General features: G+C 36.4%; 1 protein-coding gene across 1 annotated transcript in view; it reads right to left on the minus strand.

The window, feature by feature from the left end:
• Positions 1-245: 245 nt before the first annotated feature.
• The window catches only part of magi3b (membrane associated guanylate kinase, WW and PDZ domain containing 3b), a 161,792-nt gene continuing 143,590 nt past the window's right edge, over positions 246-18,447 (minus strand). Inside the window, exons 12-21 of the mRNA XM_073870425.1 lie at positions 15,213-15,372; positions 12,172-12,269; positions 11,595-11,790; positions 11,307-11,483; positions 10,647-10,832; positions 8,277-8,367; positions 8,061-8,166; positions 7,544-7,681; positions 4,934-5,069; positions 246-2,455 (exon numbers count right to left, since the gene is read on the minus strand). Coding sequence (XP_073726526.1) covers positions 1,506-2,455; positions 4,934-5,069; positions 7,544-7,681; positions 8,061-8,166; positions 8,277-8,367; positions 10,647-10,832; positions 11,307-11,483; positions 11,595-11,790; positions 12,172-12,269; positions 15,213-15,372 — 2,238 coding nt within the window. The 3' untranslated portion in view covers positions 246-1,505. The remainder of the gene's footprint in view (positions 2,456-4,933; positions 5,070-7,543; positions 7,682-8,060; positions 8,167-8,276; positions 8,368-10,646; positions 10,833-11,306; positions 11,484-11,594; positions 11,791-12,171; positions 12,270-15,212; positions 15,373-18,447) is intronic.

The following is an 18,447-nucleotide window of genomic DNA, read 5'->3' on the forward strand; positions in this document are numbered from 1 at the left end:
TTTGACGCGTGTGCAGCAGGAACCCACTTTGACAAAACACGTGATGCACATGGTGCAATAAACACATATTTTGAAAAGGCAAGCAACACACATCCGAACACATATTTTGAATTAGCGCCCCTCGGATGAGCAGTCATGAGCCGCCACTGCATAAAAACATTTTGCATTTAGATGAATCTCATGAAAACATGTTCCGGTCATATTTGACCCTTACATGAAAAGAAACAAAAAATTACATTTTGCATAAATTAAATAAAGTTTATTTATTGGGCCATTAAGATTTTGAAAACTGTGACATTATTTAAATAAATACAATCAATTTTCCACTCCCAAATTCTCAATGCATTTCCATGTTTTACTAATTTTTATTATTCTCATTAATAAGGTATTTTAATTTTATGTAGCACATCAAATAGTGAAACGTGAATTGAGCAATTTCTTATAAATGAGGGGTTGAATTGCTTGCCTTTAATGAAACGGACATGCGTGTCCAAGAAAAGGAATAAAATAAATATATATATTTATATAACCATATTAAATCTGATTTCATATTCAATATTTAAAAATACATCTGCATGTACCATTTAAGTCAAAACATCGTTGCTACAAGGTAAAACTACCACGGTGCTTGGACTCTCTACACCGAAATCGTTTTTAAGATTTCATATAGCTACATGTATCTATGTTCATATACACATTTCAATAAATAAACATTTCTTTATCTTGGTATATTAAAAGCACAAGTTTCTGGTCATTTGCAATATGATAATATTTGGAAATCAGGGAGCCAAAGATATGGAAGAGAGAGAACAGTCTAAAAAGTCCCGCCAGTCCTGATGACAGTTCATATATATATTTACAAAGTCTGGTAACGAACTGCATGGGTTGTACAGTCATGCAACAAAACAAGGAACCGTTATGTCCTATTTTGCATGCACAAAGCGGATCTTTGGAGATTCGGGGAGTGCGGTTTGTGACCAAAAAACTTGCATTGATGCTGTGGCGATTGATTTGGGATGTCCGTTAAGTTGCATAAGAAAGGATTGCATTGTGATGCGTGTAGGGTCCGGTTGGCACGGAGGAAATGAAAAGTCCAGACAAAGTGAAGCTTCATGCGTTTGGCCACAGAAATTGCCTGTCGACGTCGATTTTGTTTATCAGCAATGATCCCAAGAACTGCATATAGGCAGTTTGAATCAAATCTCTGTGTCGGATGAATCTGCCGATTGCAGTATTTAATAAGCGTGAATGTTCAATTAGCAGCAACCTAACACATTATAGGACTCGCTGTTGATGCCTAGCAGGTGTGAGACTTTCTAAAACCTGGATGGGAGGAAAAGCTGCTGGCTGGAAGGCCAAGAAATGTCCTGTGCAAGCATGCATTCCCAATAAGTGTGTCGGTAACTACCCTCAAGTGTTATTATTTGAACGTGTGCATTCGGAGACGCAATCGAGTTTGGGTAACTCCATAGTCTCTAGTTTAAATAGAGGTCCTATATTTCAGGCTACTCAAAAACATCCCGCATGACTTCCTCCCGGGTGAGAATGCGAGCATAGTTCGGGATTTTCCACATGACGTTGTTCGGTGGACCGTCTAACACCAGGTTTGCCCTGTTGGGTACTGTGGTGGCGTCAGTGGTGACAGTATCTTTCCTGTTTTTATTTTCAATTACGCTTGTTTTGATTTCTTTGTTGTCTCTTATCTTCTTATCCTTCTCGCTGTCTTCCTTTGATTCCCTAGATCTCTTATCTTTTCCTTGTTTAATCTTCTTCTCTTCCTCTTTGTGTCCGTTTAACTGCTGTCGATCTATGTTTTTTTTCTTCTTTTGCACGCCATAATCAACCTCTCTTTCATAAACCCGTTCATCCTTTAGTCTTCTTTCGGTTCTTCCTCTCTCCTTTCCTTCTTGGATCAAATTTTCTTTACTTCCCCGAGTTTCCTGTTTTCGACGAGTGTCGCTCGTCCCTGGCGTCGTCTTCGTGCGGCGTTCCTTTTCCCTCCCTCGCTCCAAACCAGTGTTTACTTCCGGTCCCTCAGGCTTGGACTTCCGGGGACTGACGGAGCGACTCACTCGGCTATGCTTGCCTTGAGGACGCTCTGGCACATTTTCTTTGTAGCTGTGAGCTTTGTCTTTGGCTTTGGATGGGGGTTTGGGTTGCTTCGTATCTTCAAGATCAATGAGGTTCTCTGTGGACCAACTCTTCAGGCGCTGCTGCCGTGAGGAGCTGGAAGTGCTGGGCTTTTGTGGTTTGGCACGCTTCTCCTTCTTGCTGTCTTTAGGGGGAGGATCCTGGAGAACGAGATCTAAGGAGGCACGGGAACGGGCCATGGAGTTTGACAGGTCTGACGTTCTCTTCTTCGCTGAGGGCGATGATGGATGACGGAGAGCGGAACTGAGGGGAATTTTGGAAGTGTTGGATCCCTGCGGGTCAGGAGGAGGAACTTCTGAAGAACCTACGGATGAAATCAGCACAACATCATACATTTGTTTCCAAACCAAAACAGATTAACATGTAATCTTCTTTAAAAAAAATCTTACTACACTGCAAAAAAATTCTTAGTATTTTTGTCTTGTTTTCAGTAAAAATATATAAAAATTCTTAAATTAAAATGCTTTTTCTTGACAAGCAGCCCAAGAAAATGAGTCTAGTTTTTAGATCAAAAATATCAAATTTAAGTGATTTTGTGCATAAAACAAGCAAAAAAAAAAAAAAAAAAATCTGCCAATCGGGTAAGCAAAAAAATCTTAAATATCAAGAAAATCACTAATATCAAGAAAAATTCAAGAAAAATTAGCTTACCCCTTTGGCAGATTTTTTTGCTTGTTTTATGCACAAAATCACTTAAATTTGATATTTTTGGTCTAAAATCGAGACTTATTTTCTTGGGTTGTTTTGCTCAATTAAGATGCTTTTTCCCGATGAGCAAAACAGCCCAAGAAAATATGTCTAGTTTTTAGATCAAAAATATCAAATTTAAGTGATTTTGTGCATAAAACAAGCAACAAAAAAAATCTGCCAATGGGGAAAGCAAAAAAATCTTGAACAATTTTCTTAGACACTAATATCAAGAAAAATTCCAGAAAAATTAGCTTACCCCTTTGGCAGATTTTTTTTTTGCTTGTTTTATTCACAAAATCACTTAAATTTGATATTTTTGGTCTAAAATCGAGACTTATTTTCTTGGGTCGTTTTGCTCATCAAGAAAAACGTCTTAATTTTAGAATTTTTAGATATTTTTTACTGAAAACAAATGAAAAATACTAAGAATTTTTTTCTTGAAAATCATTTTTGCAGTGTTTTCATGTAATAGGTGAGCATAGTGAAATAGTTGGAATAACTAAAAATGGCTGAAGTTCTTTCTTTAATGCATGTCTCTTTTTTTAACCATTATACACTGCAAAAAATGATTAAAAAAAATATTTCTTAGGCTTTTTGTATTGTCTTAAGCAAAAATATCTAAATATTCCAAAATCAAGATGCTTTTTCTTGATGAGCAAAACAGCCCAAGAAAATATGTCTAGTTTTTAGATCAAAAATATCAAATTAAAGTGATTTTGTGCATAAAACAAGCAAAAATAATAATAATCTGCCAATGGGGAAAGCAAAAAATCTTGAACATTTTTCTTAGACACTTATATCAAGAAAAATTCAAGAAAAATTAGCTTACCCCTTTGGCAGATTTTTTTGCTTGCCCTATGCACAAAATCACTTTTTTTATATTTTTGGTCTAAAATCGAGACTTATTTTCTTGGGTTGTTTTGCTCATCAAGAAAAACATCTAAATTTTAGAATTTTTAGATATTTCTACTGAAAACAAATGAAAAATACTAAGAATTTTTTTCTTGAAAATCATTTTTTGCAGTGTTTTCATGCAATAGGTGAGAATAGTGAAATTAAAAAAAAAAAAAAAATTGCTGAAGTTCTTTCTTTAATGCATGTCTCTTTTTTAACCATTATACACTGCAAAAAATTATTTAAAAAAAATTTCTATTGTTTTAAGTAAAAATAACTAAAGATTCTAAAATTAAGATGCTTTTTCTTGATGAGCAAAACGACCAAACATGTCTAATTTAAGTGATTTTGTGCTTAAAACAAGCAAAAAATCTGCCAATGGGGTAAGCAAAAAATCTTGAAAATTTTTCTTAAACACTAAATTCAAGAAAAATTCAAGAAAATTGTGCTTACCCCATTAGCAATTTTTTTTTTGTTTTATGCAGTAAAAATATCTGCCAATGGGGTAAGAAAAATAATCTAAAAATAAGTTAAAGTTTTTCTTTAACGCTCAATTCAAGAAAGATTTTCTCAACCTATTTGCAAATATTTTTACTTGTTTTAAGCACAAATTCACTTAAATTTGTTTTTTTTGTCTAAAAACTAAACTTATATTCTTAGGTCATTTTGCTCATCAAGAAAATACATGATTTAAGAATATTTAGATATTTATACTGAAAACAAGCCATAAATACTAAGTAAGAAAGCCATTTTCTGCATTGCATGCATTTATTTGAGGCAAATAATTTGATGTATTATTCACATCTTTGGCACAAAATAATTTAGTATGCAGTACATAATGATTTTATGCAGTGTTTCCGCTATTGACTTTGTTGAATCGATTCTCTCTGGTTTTGTGAGTGTGTTAAGATTTTGCATCAAATCTATCGACTTGCACAATAAGAGGTTTACAGCGAGTAGTAAAAGCAAAGCGAGTGTAGAGAGAAAGCTCTGTTACCAAAGAAAAGAAAAGGAGTTGTTAGTGATGATGCTCCTGGGGATAATAGCACACTGCAGAAGAGCTTACACAACCTGCAGAGAAATAGAAAGAAAGAAAGAAAGAAAGATGGAAGGAAGGAAAGTTAGCAAACACCCCAGTGTCTTACTGAAGTGTGCATGCTTAAGTTTGCATGTGTTCATGTGTTTGTATGAAACTGACTGTTTTCAGATAAAAGAGCTTGCGGTCGCAGTAACAGATGAACTTTATTTCCTCCAGCTTGGATCAGCTCGATGGCTCTGGTGTGGCTGATGCCTTGTGTCTGCTCTCCGTTGATCTCCACAACTTGATCTCCCACCTGCAGATCACAAAAAATTATTTAAAAAGATATTTAAAAAAGGCATAAGCAAAATGTAGCAACCATAGACTGTAAAAATTATAGACATAATGTCTGTGACCCATAGGTTTGTCTTTTTGAAGCCAATAGTTGGCGGAGCCTGACGTCGCCATCTTGGCATCGCGTCACTGCGCATTACTTATTTGACCTCATTATTGCCTGATCTCTAGACAATGGGTCTTCAACAGGGCGTCCATAGTGGTATTACCAGGGAAATATCATTAAAATATTTTAATATATATATATTTTTTGGTGAAAAATTAAATCAGGCAAAATGCAATAATAGGCTAATAATAAACATTAAAAAACACTGATTGAAATGCAGAGCATAAAGTGCCCATCTAAACAAAAACTATTTATTAAAGGGGACATGATATGTCATTTTCATGATATTTTCATGAAAGAGTTCAACTTTTTCCATGTTTAACTCTTTCCCCACCAGGAGAAAACGCTTCCCTGCCAATGAAGAGTTTTTCTGGCAATCCGTAATACCCCTATTATCCACCAGGTATATAAAAGCCGGAAACGTCGTCCTATAGGGCAACTGCATGTCCGTGCATGTTTTTAGGATCACTCTGAATCTGATCTCTATTAAGTCCTTCACAATTTTGCGTAACATTTGGTGTTTTTTAAGAAATCCATATTTGAGAGGTGATAAAAAGAGAACTAATGATGGTAGGATGAAACTTTTTTTTGAAAGCAGATGGTCTGCTCTTTCATTTGATATATTGTATGTTTATATTTTTAAAGAAGAACATTTTCTGGAAGGCATTAAACTTTTGTCAAAATCATGAAAAATGCTGGCGCTTGCTGGCAACAAAAAAAAAAAACACTGGCGGCGAAAGAGTTAAGTGCTAAAATTAGGTCCGCAATGCTTTTAATAATCTAGAAAATGTGAAAGAGAACTACCCATTAACTTCTGGTAAACCATTCCCTGCAAGCATGCGAAAAAATAGGTCATTGAAGTGTGGCTCCCCATGTGATGTCAGAAGGGAATAATACCGCCCCTTAATCTGCACTATCCAACCACTGCACTGCCATTTAATGCAGAGATCAGCTCATTTGCTTTTAAAAGGATTCACCCAAAAACGGCACATTTTTGCTCACACCTAAAAATGTGCAATTTTAACGTGCTATAATAAATTATCTATATGATATTTTGAGCTAAAACTTCACATACGCACTCTGGGGACACCAAAGATTTATTTGGCATTTTAAAAAAGTATTTTAAAATGCCCCCTTTAAAATTAAAGGTGGTGTGAATCAGGCGTATTTATTGTTTTATACTGTTGTCTTGGGTCTACTTATGACGTTTGTGTGATTTTTACATTCAAAGACATCAAAAGCAATAAGTAATAGGATATTTTGTAGCCTTGTTTTGAGGCTGGCTTGAGAAATGCTCTGTTTTGATGGATTGAAGACTTGGAAGTAAACACCCACTGCTATGATTGCATAAGTTTTTTGTAGTTACCTAGCTTTCAATGTGGGAAATTGTTTTGAAAACTTCCGATGTGGAAAAATTGCAGCCGGAGGGATTAACCCATATATAACCCAAGACATGATACACAAAAATGACAATGCGTACATGGGTGAATTGGCAAACAACAAATCTTCAAAATGCCACGGGCCTAGAAATTACTGTAAACAACACAGTATATTTTTGGCAGCCTCAGATTCAAATAGTTGTATTTCTGCCAAATATTATTATATCCTAACAAAAATACATCAATGAAAAGCTTATTTATTTATCTGATGTCGTATTTTTAAAAATGTTCCCTTCTGACTGGTTTTATGAACCTGGGTCACAAATGATTATTTGAATATTTTTGTAATGCAACAATCATAACAAAGTATGTAAATTCAGTCTTAATTTGATACATGTACTGGGGGTCCATGGACTGAAAAACTTTGCTATACATATTAGCATGAGCATCCAAAAACACATTAGTTGGACACTAATAGAAAGTTCTTATGTAATTTCCTGTGATTGTGAAAGGTTTGGCGTCATATAATGGAAAATCATAAAGCAAAGTTTTTAGTTCTGTTTTTAAGTATAGAGATGTGTATAACTGAATTATGATGCATTTTGTCGCAAAAATCATTGCTAATATTAAACAGTAAACTATTTTTTCATTTAAAAAAAAATGTATGACTATATTTTATATTATTTTGTCAAATTATGGTTGGAAAATGTTTGTGATAAAGCCTCTGGATTTAAAGGCAGTTGTTGGCCCAGAAATTTAGAAACTAGAAAGCCCATCTATCATCAAGTCCAATACGCTCCATCCCTTGTGTGTGAGATAATTAACTTATAATGCTTTCAGCCAAGAAAAGCATTCCTTGTTTAACACATTTTACTTTATTTAACCCGTTTTGCAGATTTAACCACAAAATCAGTCAGCAGTTTCCATGCAGGTCTGAGGCTCTGTACTCACGTGTATTCGGCCGTCCTGTATGGCAGGGCCGTCCTCAGCCAACCGCAGGATATAGAGACCCATGTTATACTCCGTTCCTCCTCTCAAACTAAAGCCAAAACCACGAGAACTACGTTCCAACTCGACCGCAATACAGCCCTGTGTACCATACACACATACATTCAGTTTGCCTTTTAGCACCCGACTCTTACAATTAAAGTAAAGTGAATGCTCTTCTGTGGCTTTGGTCAGCAAAGAAACCTATTCCGCTTTTAGCAATATAAGGTTTTCATGGTTTTTGAAAGATAATAAAATAAAATTATTGATGCTAAATTATAGCGTCTATATTAGGATATTAAGTATAACCCAAAGCTTACATGGTTACTGTTGATTTTCCAACATGTATTTATATATATATATTTATTAACTTTTTTTACGTTTGAAATGCAAAGGGATGTTCAGTAAACTATAAATGCTTTATAAAGTTGCTAAATAAAGTATCAGTGTTTATGTTTAGTGAACATGAGATGTTTCTTGCCTGTTTGAAGTTTGAGACACACAGCGTTCCCTGTTCACTCATAGGAAGAGCTTTATACTCGGTCCAAGCGAGCCCGTCCCTGAGTTCATCCATATCCAAATTATATCTGCACATAAGGTACAAACACATTATTACTTCGACTGATCTGTGGTTGTAAAATTCACCTTGCCATAATGGCACAATTTAGACTGGAATAACAATAATGGTGTACTGCACCTCTCATCCTGATTGGCGGATTTCAGCATCTTGTGCTGTGGTGCCGGACTCTGTTTGGCTGAGCTTGCTCCTGAAGGCGGGCCTTTGTACTCTAAGCAGCCAATTGAAACATGTTAAAGAAAATATATAGACCAATGGACTTCAGACTGTCACTAAAAACCTATACTGACAGGAAGCGAAATTCAATAGAACGTTCCATTGCAACATCAGTGCACCACTTATGGTTCTACACAGGTGCTATACACTGTAGATGCTACATGGCACTCAAAATGGTTCCCCTATGATTACAACCCAGTGAACCACTTTTAGTGCTATTTAGCACCATTTGTTTTTAGAGTGTACCAATGCACCATCTAGTAGTTTCTGGTTAGAGGGGATACAGCTACGGACAAATCTCGCAAGATGTTGGGCTTAGGGTTGGGATAAAAACAGCGGTTCTGGCTAGATAGGATACAGCTATGGCCTAAATCCCATTAAATTTTGGATTTAGGGTTAGGTTTGGGGGTGGTATTAGGATGAATCAACGCTCATCTTCAGGAGAATTTGGGCGTAGCTGTATCCCTTCTAGCCACAACTCCCAAAAACGCATCAGAGATTTGCCTCTTGGGCTCTATGCTCTTTGCTGTAACCTACCGTGTGTATCTGTGTGAAATATGGAGCATCACACACAAGAAAGTGTTTCTGGAAATCGGTGCTATTGTAAAAATACCACAATTGTATTCATAGAAAACATGCACTCTTAAAAATGACGGGTTATTTAACCAAGCGTTGGGTCAAAAAGGGCAAACCCAAGCCGCCAGGTTGTAATTTAACCTATGCTGGGTTGTTGCAACCCAAAATGCTGTTTAAACCATTATTGGGTCCAATTTAAACATAAAGGGGTGGTTTCCCAGACAGAGATGACCTTAAAACAGGACTAGCCCTTAGTTTAATTATAAAATATAACTAGTTTTAACAAATATGCCTTCCTAAAAACACTACTTATGTGCATTTTGAAGCCAAACAAAGGGCACTGATGTATTTTAAGATATGTCAGTGGAAGTTGTTTTCAGTTTGGACAGCTTTTTCATTTATTTTAGCCTAGGACTAGTCTAATCCCTGTCTGGGAAACCGCCCCATTATGTGGATTAATTTAACCCAACAGATGGGTTTTGTCCCTTTTAAACATAACCTAGCATTTTTTTAAAGTCTACATGTTACTAATTTCTTACTCTTTCTGAAATAATGTATTAAAGCTGTTACCCTTTCAAAAAAACACATTTGTACCGAAAGGGTGCATATTAGTACCTCAAAGGAACATATTGGTACCTCTAAGGTACATATGAACTCTTTCCCCACCATTGTTATCTCTTCAATTAAGAGAAAACGCTTCTCTGCCAATGACGAGTTTACCGGCAAACCATATTTCCGCTATTATCCACTAGGTGTCGCTCCTAACTTATAAAACACTAAAGCATCCACTGATCTAAAAACAGTAAATACTCTGTATATGTTTTTGATGATCGCTCTGAATCTGATCTCTAACAAAAGTACTTAATTTACAAAAATGCAATCTCAGCCTTTTGCTTAAAATCCATAGGTATGAAATGCTTTTTTTTAACCAGAGGGTTAAAATTTGATATATCATATATTTATATATGTTTATTCTGGAAGACATTCAACTTTTGTGAAAATCATAAAAATTGCTGCTACTGGCTGAAAATGTTTTTTAAACGCTGGCGGGGAAAGAGTTAAGACCAGTGCCATCTTTAGTACCTTTTATGTCTGACAATATAGGTGTAGCTTGAAGTGGATAAAAATATTGGAAAAGTGTATTTACTTTTGTGCATATTGTATTGAAATCATGCTTGTGAGCTAACACCTATTTAGCATGACCCACATAAATACATGTTTTGCATTTTAAATCTACTTAAATGTCTTCATAAATTATTTCATTTAAATGTGTGTGAATATTTCATATCACATTTTACTACGATTATGTGTGTTTCGACTAAAGCAAAGATCCTGCTACAGTCAAATTAAAGCAACACTATGTAGTTTCCATGTAAAAATGACTTACAGCTCCCCCATGTGGTTGAAAAGCGCAACAGTGCCTGGTATCAGACACTCTTCTGCAGGCAGGGGGAGGGGCGGGGCTGTGTGCTCTACCCTCCACCGCCACTTTCAGAGTGTGTTTGTAGCAGCTAGGAGGCTGCTCAGGTTGCAGCAACAGTACAATTTGTCCAGTTAAAAGTTGTTCTATAATGAAATAATTTTAGAGACATTATTTAAAGGTAAAAAAACTACATAGTGTTCCTTTAAAGTACAGATTGGCAAAGCATGAAAATGTATTGCGACAGTATTAATGTGACATTTAATTATATCACTCACCGTCTTCGGGGACCACGGTGAGTGTGACAGCGTTTCCGGCATCTTTGATAAGCTGAACGATGTCGTTGTGCGAGAGCTCCACGATGGACTGACCGTTTACGGCGGATATGCGGTCACCCACGCTCAACAAACCGCAGCGATCGGTCGGGCTGCCGTCGATTATGCGGCCAATTTTGTGAGGAATTACTGAAACACACACTTATTCAAATCACTTAGCAGCATGAAGTTTTTGTGAAGTGTCGGCAATGAATAACGTGATTTGCTTAAATGTGCCATGTTATATAAAAATCAGTGATGCGCGGGTTGATCCAAAATAAGCGAGTTCTTGCGCAGTTACAAGTCATCCAAAAATATTTTTAATGATATTCGGGTTGCGATCAGTCGGGTCGTTTAAAATAAAAATGCCAATTAAACTTGTAATTTATATACACACCCCGCACCCCTAGTTCCTACGTCTATGGCCCAATGAAGCTACGATGAGCATTTACTACTTTAAAAAAATGCGGGCCAGAAAGCGGGTGAGGTAAATTTTCTTTTTTTTTTGCGGTCCGAGTTGCGGACGAGTTAGTTGAAAACGTTGGTCGGGTGCGGGTTGTTTATACATTGATCCGCGCATCACTGATAGAAATACAAAATCTTCGTGAATGGACCATCTCTTACCTCCTGGTGGCGGTTTGCTTTTCGAGGTCAGGATGACAAAACCAAAGCCCTCGTTCTCTTTACGGTGCAGGGTGATATCGAACGACTCCTGGTCCTTGACACTTGGCATCTGGATGCGAGGATGCCGCGGCGAGCCATTCACGAGGGCCAGTGCCCCGCTCCCAGCTTCTTCTGACACATCTACAGCGAAAAAGATTACAAGGAGTGACCTTTAATAAAAGCTTTTCAGACAGTTAATTATACCCCAGCGGCGGTTTTTATGTCTAAGACCCGTCAGTCAGCAGATCTCATCTCTGTAAAGGACCTTTCTGCGCACACCCAGGAGAACCTGGCCGTTTCGAGCGGCGTTAGTCATTAGATCCAGAACTTGTTTGTGCGATTTCCCTTTCACCGTGATGCCATCGATGCCAATAAGCTCATCTCCGGCCCTTAGACGACCCTCCATTTCTGCCGCCCCTTGGGGTATGATGGCACCAATGTAGACCTAATGAGATGAGATGGATGGCTGGTTTTAAAGCTGCACTGATGGAAAATCATTACAATCAACCAGCGTTTTGTCTTGGTTCTTTATGAAAAATATGCAAGAATTCTTTAAGCAAGATACCTTTAGATGCAAAATTCAAAATATTCTCGCTCAAAACAAGTTGATTTCTCTTACCCTTAACATTACTCTTAAATAACATATTCTGATAAATGATGGTAAGCACACAGTTGATGGCAACCATTGACTTCCATAGTATGAAAAACAAATACTATTGGGTGGCATCAACTGTGTGCTGCTTACTATCATTTATCAAAATATCTTCTTTTGTGTTCAACTGAATAAAGAAACTCATACAGATTTAGAAAAAAAATGAGGACTAACCGGCTGATCGGCTCCTTCTCCTCCCAGTACACGAAAGCCAAAGCCCGTCTCCTGATCTCTTTTAATAAAAACCTCCAGCTCTTTATAGTGAGGCACTACTGGAAAAAACAAACAACACAAAGAAATATATAGACGCAAACACACACAGAATAAACTACGTATTTATATAACTCATCGAAAAAGAAAGTGGAGCAATAAAACAGTGCAACATTTTTATTCATAGATTGTATTTTATACCAGTGTATTTTATGTATTTTTATTAGAAACGAAATAAAAAGCGTAATACGCATTCAGAGTTTGCAAGCGCTGTAACAATAGCATTTGCTATATCATGCACAAAGGGAAAATGTTGTGCATTTGCAGTCAATTACAAATTAAAAGGGCGGTCACACTACACCAGGGGCAGTCAACTGGCAGCCCGCGGGCCAAATGCGGCCCTCTAGTCATCTTTATCCAGCCCGTTGGTCATATTTGTCTGATTAAAATTAGCGTGGTTACTTTTACCTTTCCACTGTACATGACACATGATGGCCGAAAAACCAGAAGGAGAGTCGAAAAGTGGGCTGAGTGGGGTGCCGACCATCAGCAGATGTGTAATTACTGGATTCCATAAAAAACGGTGCAACTACACCGCATGTGACACACCGACCGGAAGTGATTTATTTCAGTGTGTTTCGATCAAAACACTGTGTGCGAGGTGAAAATTATTAATCCTGTTTAACTTTATCAGTAACACTTGTATCCTTTAAAAACAATTGATTACTGATAAGTAAATTATAAACTATAAAAATATTTGTATATTACAGGCTCTTGCGCTGAAATGAGCTTCTCTTCCATGCTGGCACTAGGGGGCGAACTCCAACAGTCGCATCCGATTGTAGTGTACAATGGAAAGGCGGTTTAGCCTATTTATCTTTAAAATATTATAAAGAAAACATGAAGTGGAATTTTAGTCATTAGGAGTAGACTGACTTTGTTGTGAAAACTTGACATGTAACAATTAATGAAAGTTAAATAGTTAAAAACAAAAGAAGTTTAAGAGCTCTGCATTACAGTTAGTGCTATACAAAATACATGTGAGTATTTGAAGAGTTTGGTTCCAAAACGCGATAAACGCCATTTTTGAAAAAAATTAGTTACTGCCAAAATCAGTATTATATCAGGTCAATAGTTAAAAGTAAATTCTTAATTTTATGCAAAATCCAATATCCGCCGTGTTATTCTGTCATCTTTTCTCCTTTTTTTCCCAAAATGCGATAAACGCCACTCCTCCTTTTTTACAGAACGCAATAAATCCATTTCTGAAATTACAGCCCACCAGTCACGCAATGTAAACAAACAATGGCGGACGCGCTGAGTCCACGGAGTCCTAGTTTTCCTCATCTACTTCGTGATCAACAAACAAAACAAAATAATACTTTAATTGCATTGCTAAACCTGTGATGGTTTTCTGTGACGGGAAAGAAACGTAAGCCATCAACATCTAATAATTTCCGCGAGAGGCACTCGGGTGCTTGTTCTCCAGACAGCATCAAGCTTCTCATGCTAACACATTGACCCCAGAGGATCTTATGAAAAACTTTACATTATTTTACTCAAAGTCAACGAAAATCGAGCAGGACTAAAACATTTTACAGCTGATCGCAGTGAAAAATGTAAAGAAACGACGTCAAGTAACCGCAGCAATGACAGTGTTCTTAATATAACAAAGTAAGTGTTTTGGTTAATGCCATTAATGTTTATTTTTTTAGTCATTGTATACCACTAGTCAACTAAATAAATAAATATAAAATGGTAAAGATGAATGCACATTTATACATTGATTTAATAGATTTATAGCATTTTGAAATAAAAAACTGTCATGGATTTATTGCATTTTGTGGAAAAAAGAATTAGTTTTTATAATAAATCTTTGAAAATCAAGTTATGAATTTTTATGTTTTTATAACCTAAAGATGCTATGTGAAAGTTTGTAACAGAAAATAGTGGTTTTCATCTTGTCACTTTCTTGGTATAGAAAACACGTTTTTACCGAAATTTGTCAAAATGGATTTATTGCGTTTTGGAACCAAACTCTTCATTTACACTTGCACTTTTTTGTGCAATGTTTATAGTTAAACTATTAACGTTTGGCCTTTGCTATGTTAAGCTGCAGTTTTTTTTTTATAAAAATTAAAATATGAGTTTTCAGTTATTTAAAAGGCAAAATACTGGCTATTGTGCATCTTTTTTGAAAATGCATGTTTTTTAATATATGACCTATAACAAAAAGTAGCAAAAACAACATAAGTTATAACATATATAGTAAAAGTAATAATAATAATATATAACAGGTAAAAATATTAAAAATAGGCGTAAACGTTTGGCCCGCATCATATTTACAATTTTAAAATCTGGCCCTTGAAGAAAAGTCGTTGAAGACCCCTGCACTACATTTTTCATTCTATTGACTTCCATTCATACGCATGCAAATCTATTAGACCGGAAACGCAAGCTGTGCGAAGATATTTTGCATTTCACTGCATACCAAAGTTCAAGTTCATGTCTGGTAAATTCGTATCATGTGGAGACATGTGACCAGTAGAAAACGAGTACGTCATAGTGTGACCTCTCTCTACTGAAAAGCAAAGATGGATGAAGCTCTCCCGCCCATATGCGCAGTAACGTCCAAAAAAAATATTTGCATGTTGAAAGGCTAGTGTGACCGCCCCATAAAGCTGCAATCTGTAACTTTTGCTTCTCTATCGCCCTCTCTGTTTGAAACATAAAATTGCAACACCTGACATTTCCTACAAAATCCAACCCGTCAGCTAAATTATAAACATTATTATAATAAGCTTTCCGTTTTGAATCAAGGTGAGGCAAATAAACAGTTCTAAATACTGATTTACTGATTCTTGTTTTTTGTATTTTTGCGTATACATGACACCTGATAAAATAAACAACTACAATCTGATCAATCTCTATGCATGTGAAATTAAACCCAGTTTCTTCACCAATACAGACTTTGGTCCACATTTCTGGAGGTGGTGTTGACTCACCTATGCTCTCTGTCAAGGCTTTGGGTTTGCTGTAGTGAAAGGAAGTGTTTTGTTTCGGAGAACTACATGGCAGTGTGTTTGAGTGATAAGTCAAAGCTGGAGGTGTCGTGATATCATGGCAACGATCCAAAGTCTCTGTGCTGGCACTTATTCCCGGTCTCTGTTGGGATAAAAAAGGAGAGTGTGCGCTTTTAAGACCACCTCACAAAATGACCAACAGGGCACTCATAGATACAGACTCTATAAGCAATATGGGATATAGATAATATTATGTCATCTATCATTCTGTAGCATGTAGATACAGTAACACTGTAATGAACATAAGGCTTGTGTCTGGTCGAGTTAGCGGCGTAATGAAAATTCCAGTAACTCGTATGCAAATATGCTCTGTCTCTCATTGGACAATGCACACAACAGTTTGCATGACAGACAAAACTTTATATTTTTAAGATCTGATCATGCTTTTAGAAAACCTAAGAAAAAACATTGTCTTAACTCATTCACCGCCAGCCTTTTTAAGAAAAGTTGCCCACCTGCATGTTTGTGATTTTAACAAAATTTTCACAAAATTCCTTGCAGGAAAAATTATTTTCTATAAATATATAAACATACAAATTATATCAAATTAAAGAACACACCCTCTGCTTTCAAACAAACAATAAACAAACAAACAAACAAAATAGGGAAAAAACGTTTCATTATATATTTACTTTTTCTACTTAATTTAACCACTGAAATATGGATATTTCTCTTCAAAAATACAACATTTTGAGCAAAAAGCTTAAAAAATTGCGTTTTTGTAAAGGAATTTATGTTAGAGATCAGACTCAGAATGTCTATCAAACATAAAGGCAGTTAAAATAAATCATTAAATCTTTTTAACTTCCGTTTTTAAAAAATTTGGTTTGGCGCCATCTGGTGGATAAAAGCGGTATTACACTTTCACTTTGAAATTCGTCCAGAAAGGCATATTTATTAGTTAAATATGAACTCATAAATGACGAGATAACTCGTCAATGGCGGTGAATGAGTTAATTTGTAAAGGACACCTATTATGTTAATTTTTACAAGATGTAGTATAAGTCTCAGGTGTGCCCAAAATATTCAGCTCACAATAGTGGGTATGCATTGACGTCACTTTTCCACGTGACGACGCCGGAACTCGCCCTGCGGAGTGGCAAACATTCAACAAAATGGCTGGTTTTCACAGCGACTGCTGCGAAAATGCCAGTAAAACGGACTATTATCAGCTTAAATTTAATTTAGTTGGACTTGATAGCAGAGGTGGACAATACTTAGTAAAATAAGTTATATTTTCCAAGCATCTGTGCTTTATTAGGGTGTTTGTATTGGGAAAAATTTTACTTCACTACATTCTAAAGCATAAAACATACTGTGTATTCTTTAATATTGCACATTAAAATTTATTTAATACCTAATTAGATTAAAACTGTGTCATTTTACTGGAGTAAAAGTATGTACTTAAATATTAAATGTAAAACAAACACGTGTATTTATGAAATGTAATAGAATAAAAATTATGATTTGGAATGTGTTTTCCAAAGAAAAACACGGATAAAATCCAAATACTTGAAAAATACTTTTAAGTAGAAAGTAAAACCTCTGCTTGATAGGGACCCTAGCAACTTGTCAACCCACCTGTGGTCTGTGGACATTGGCATGAACGATCAATTTACAGTTTCCTTTCTGTGTTTTTTGGCAGTCTGTAAAATGATAGCTCCGAATTCTCGTTAATCTGTCTAATCAGCCTATCGCACAACAGCTGTTTCCCATTTAGACGTGTTTTCGCTGATTTCACACTGTACACTCATTCTGTCGCTCTGCCTTTTGCCACTCAGTGGGCCTAACCACAGTCACTTTCGCCGAAGGTGACGTCACGTGCATACCCACTATAACCCACAGATTATTTATTATAGCATCTCAAAGACGCCCCGATTTTTTAGTTAAAAACTTACTATTGAGATATAGCAGACACTTAAAACACAGTGAGAGCAGAAACTATGGTATAGAGACAGAGCGCCGTTATGCAGATTTGGGGGCCACGCCCACCGGGGGGGAGATCGGTCCAGCCGTCTCCATTGAGTTTGTGTTGCGAGAGGCCGCCTCCTTGTCGTTTCTGGCTTATAACAAAAAACTGAATAATGCCTAAAAGCTGCTGTGTGACAATATGTACAGCTAACAAGCCAAAGAACCCAGAAATAAGTTTTTATAAGCTGTCGAGCCGTAAAACCCAGCCTTTAAGGAGAATAAAGTGGATCGCCAACTACGTTTCCCCCTAGTGGACGCAGTTCTACTAATAGAAGTACTATGAAAAGTTGCCTGTATCCATTTTTGTGTCTTTAAACGCTCGTTTTTTGGGGTCGACAGCTTATAAAAACTTATTTACAGATTAAACTTAAAAACAGAATAATACCTAAAAGCTGCTGTGTGACAAGGTGTACATCTAACACGCCAAAAAAATAAATAAATAATTTTTTATAAGCTGTCGACTTCAAAAAACGAGCGTTTAGACACAGAAATGGAAACAGGCAACTTTTCATAGTACTCCTATTAGTAAAACTGCGTCCAATAGGGGGAAACGTAATCGGCGATCCACTTTATTCTCCTTAAAGACTGGGTTTTACGGCTCGACAGCTTATAAAAACTTATTTCTGTGTTCTTTGGCTTGTTAGCTGTACATATTGTCCCAAAGCAGCTTTTAGGCATTATTCAGTTTTTTGTTATAAGCCAGAAATGACAAGGAGGCGGCCTTTTGCAATACAAAGTCAATGGAGACTGTTGGATTGCTTTCCCCCCCGGTGGGCGTGGTTTTCAGGTTGTGACGCGCTGCGCTCTGTCTCTATGGCAGGACTGTCAGTCAGTGGCCATGGGCGGGGCTTTATCAGTGTGATGTCACATTAACAAGAGAATCAAAATGGCATGTCTAATGAGAATACTTTGTTTTAAGGGGATTAAAAAGATTTTTTTTTCATTGTAGGGTGATTGTGTTCACACACTGCCAACACACAATTATGTCCAATCATCTTGTAAAAGTGTATTTTGCATAATAGGTGCCCTTTAAGAGTGTAATAATCTTTGCCGGGCCCATAAAATTCTGTTCTATACATATAGAACACACACCCATTTAAAAAGGACTTTTCTATGTTTCTAATTAAAATGTAGAACATTTTTATCAGTAAAAAAGAAAATATTCAACCACTCCACCAGTTTCACA

The sequence above is a fragment of the Misgurnus anguillicaudatus genome, chromosome 8 (genome assembly GCF_027580225.2).
Source record: "Misgurnus anguillicaudatus chromosome 8, ASM2758022v2, whole genome shotgun sequence".
NCBI lineage: Eukaryota > Metazoa > Chordata > Actinopteri > Cypriniformes > Cobitidae > Misgurnus > Misgurnus anguillicaudatus.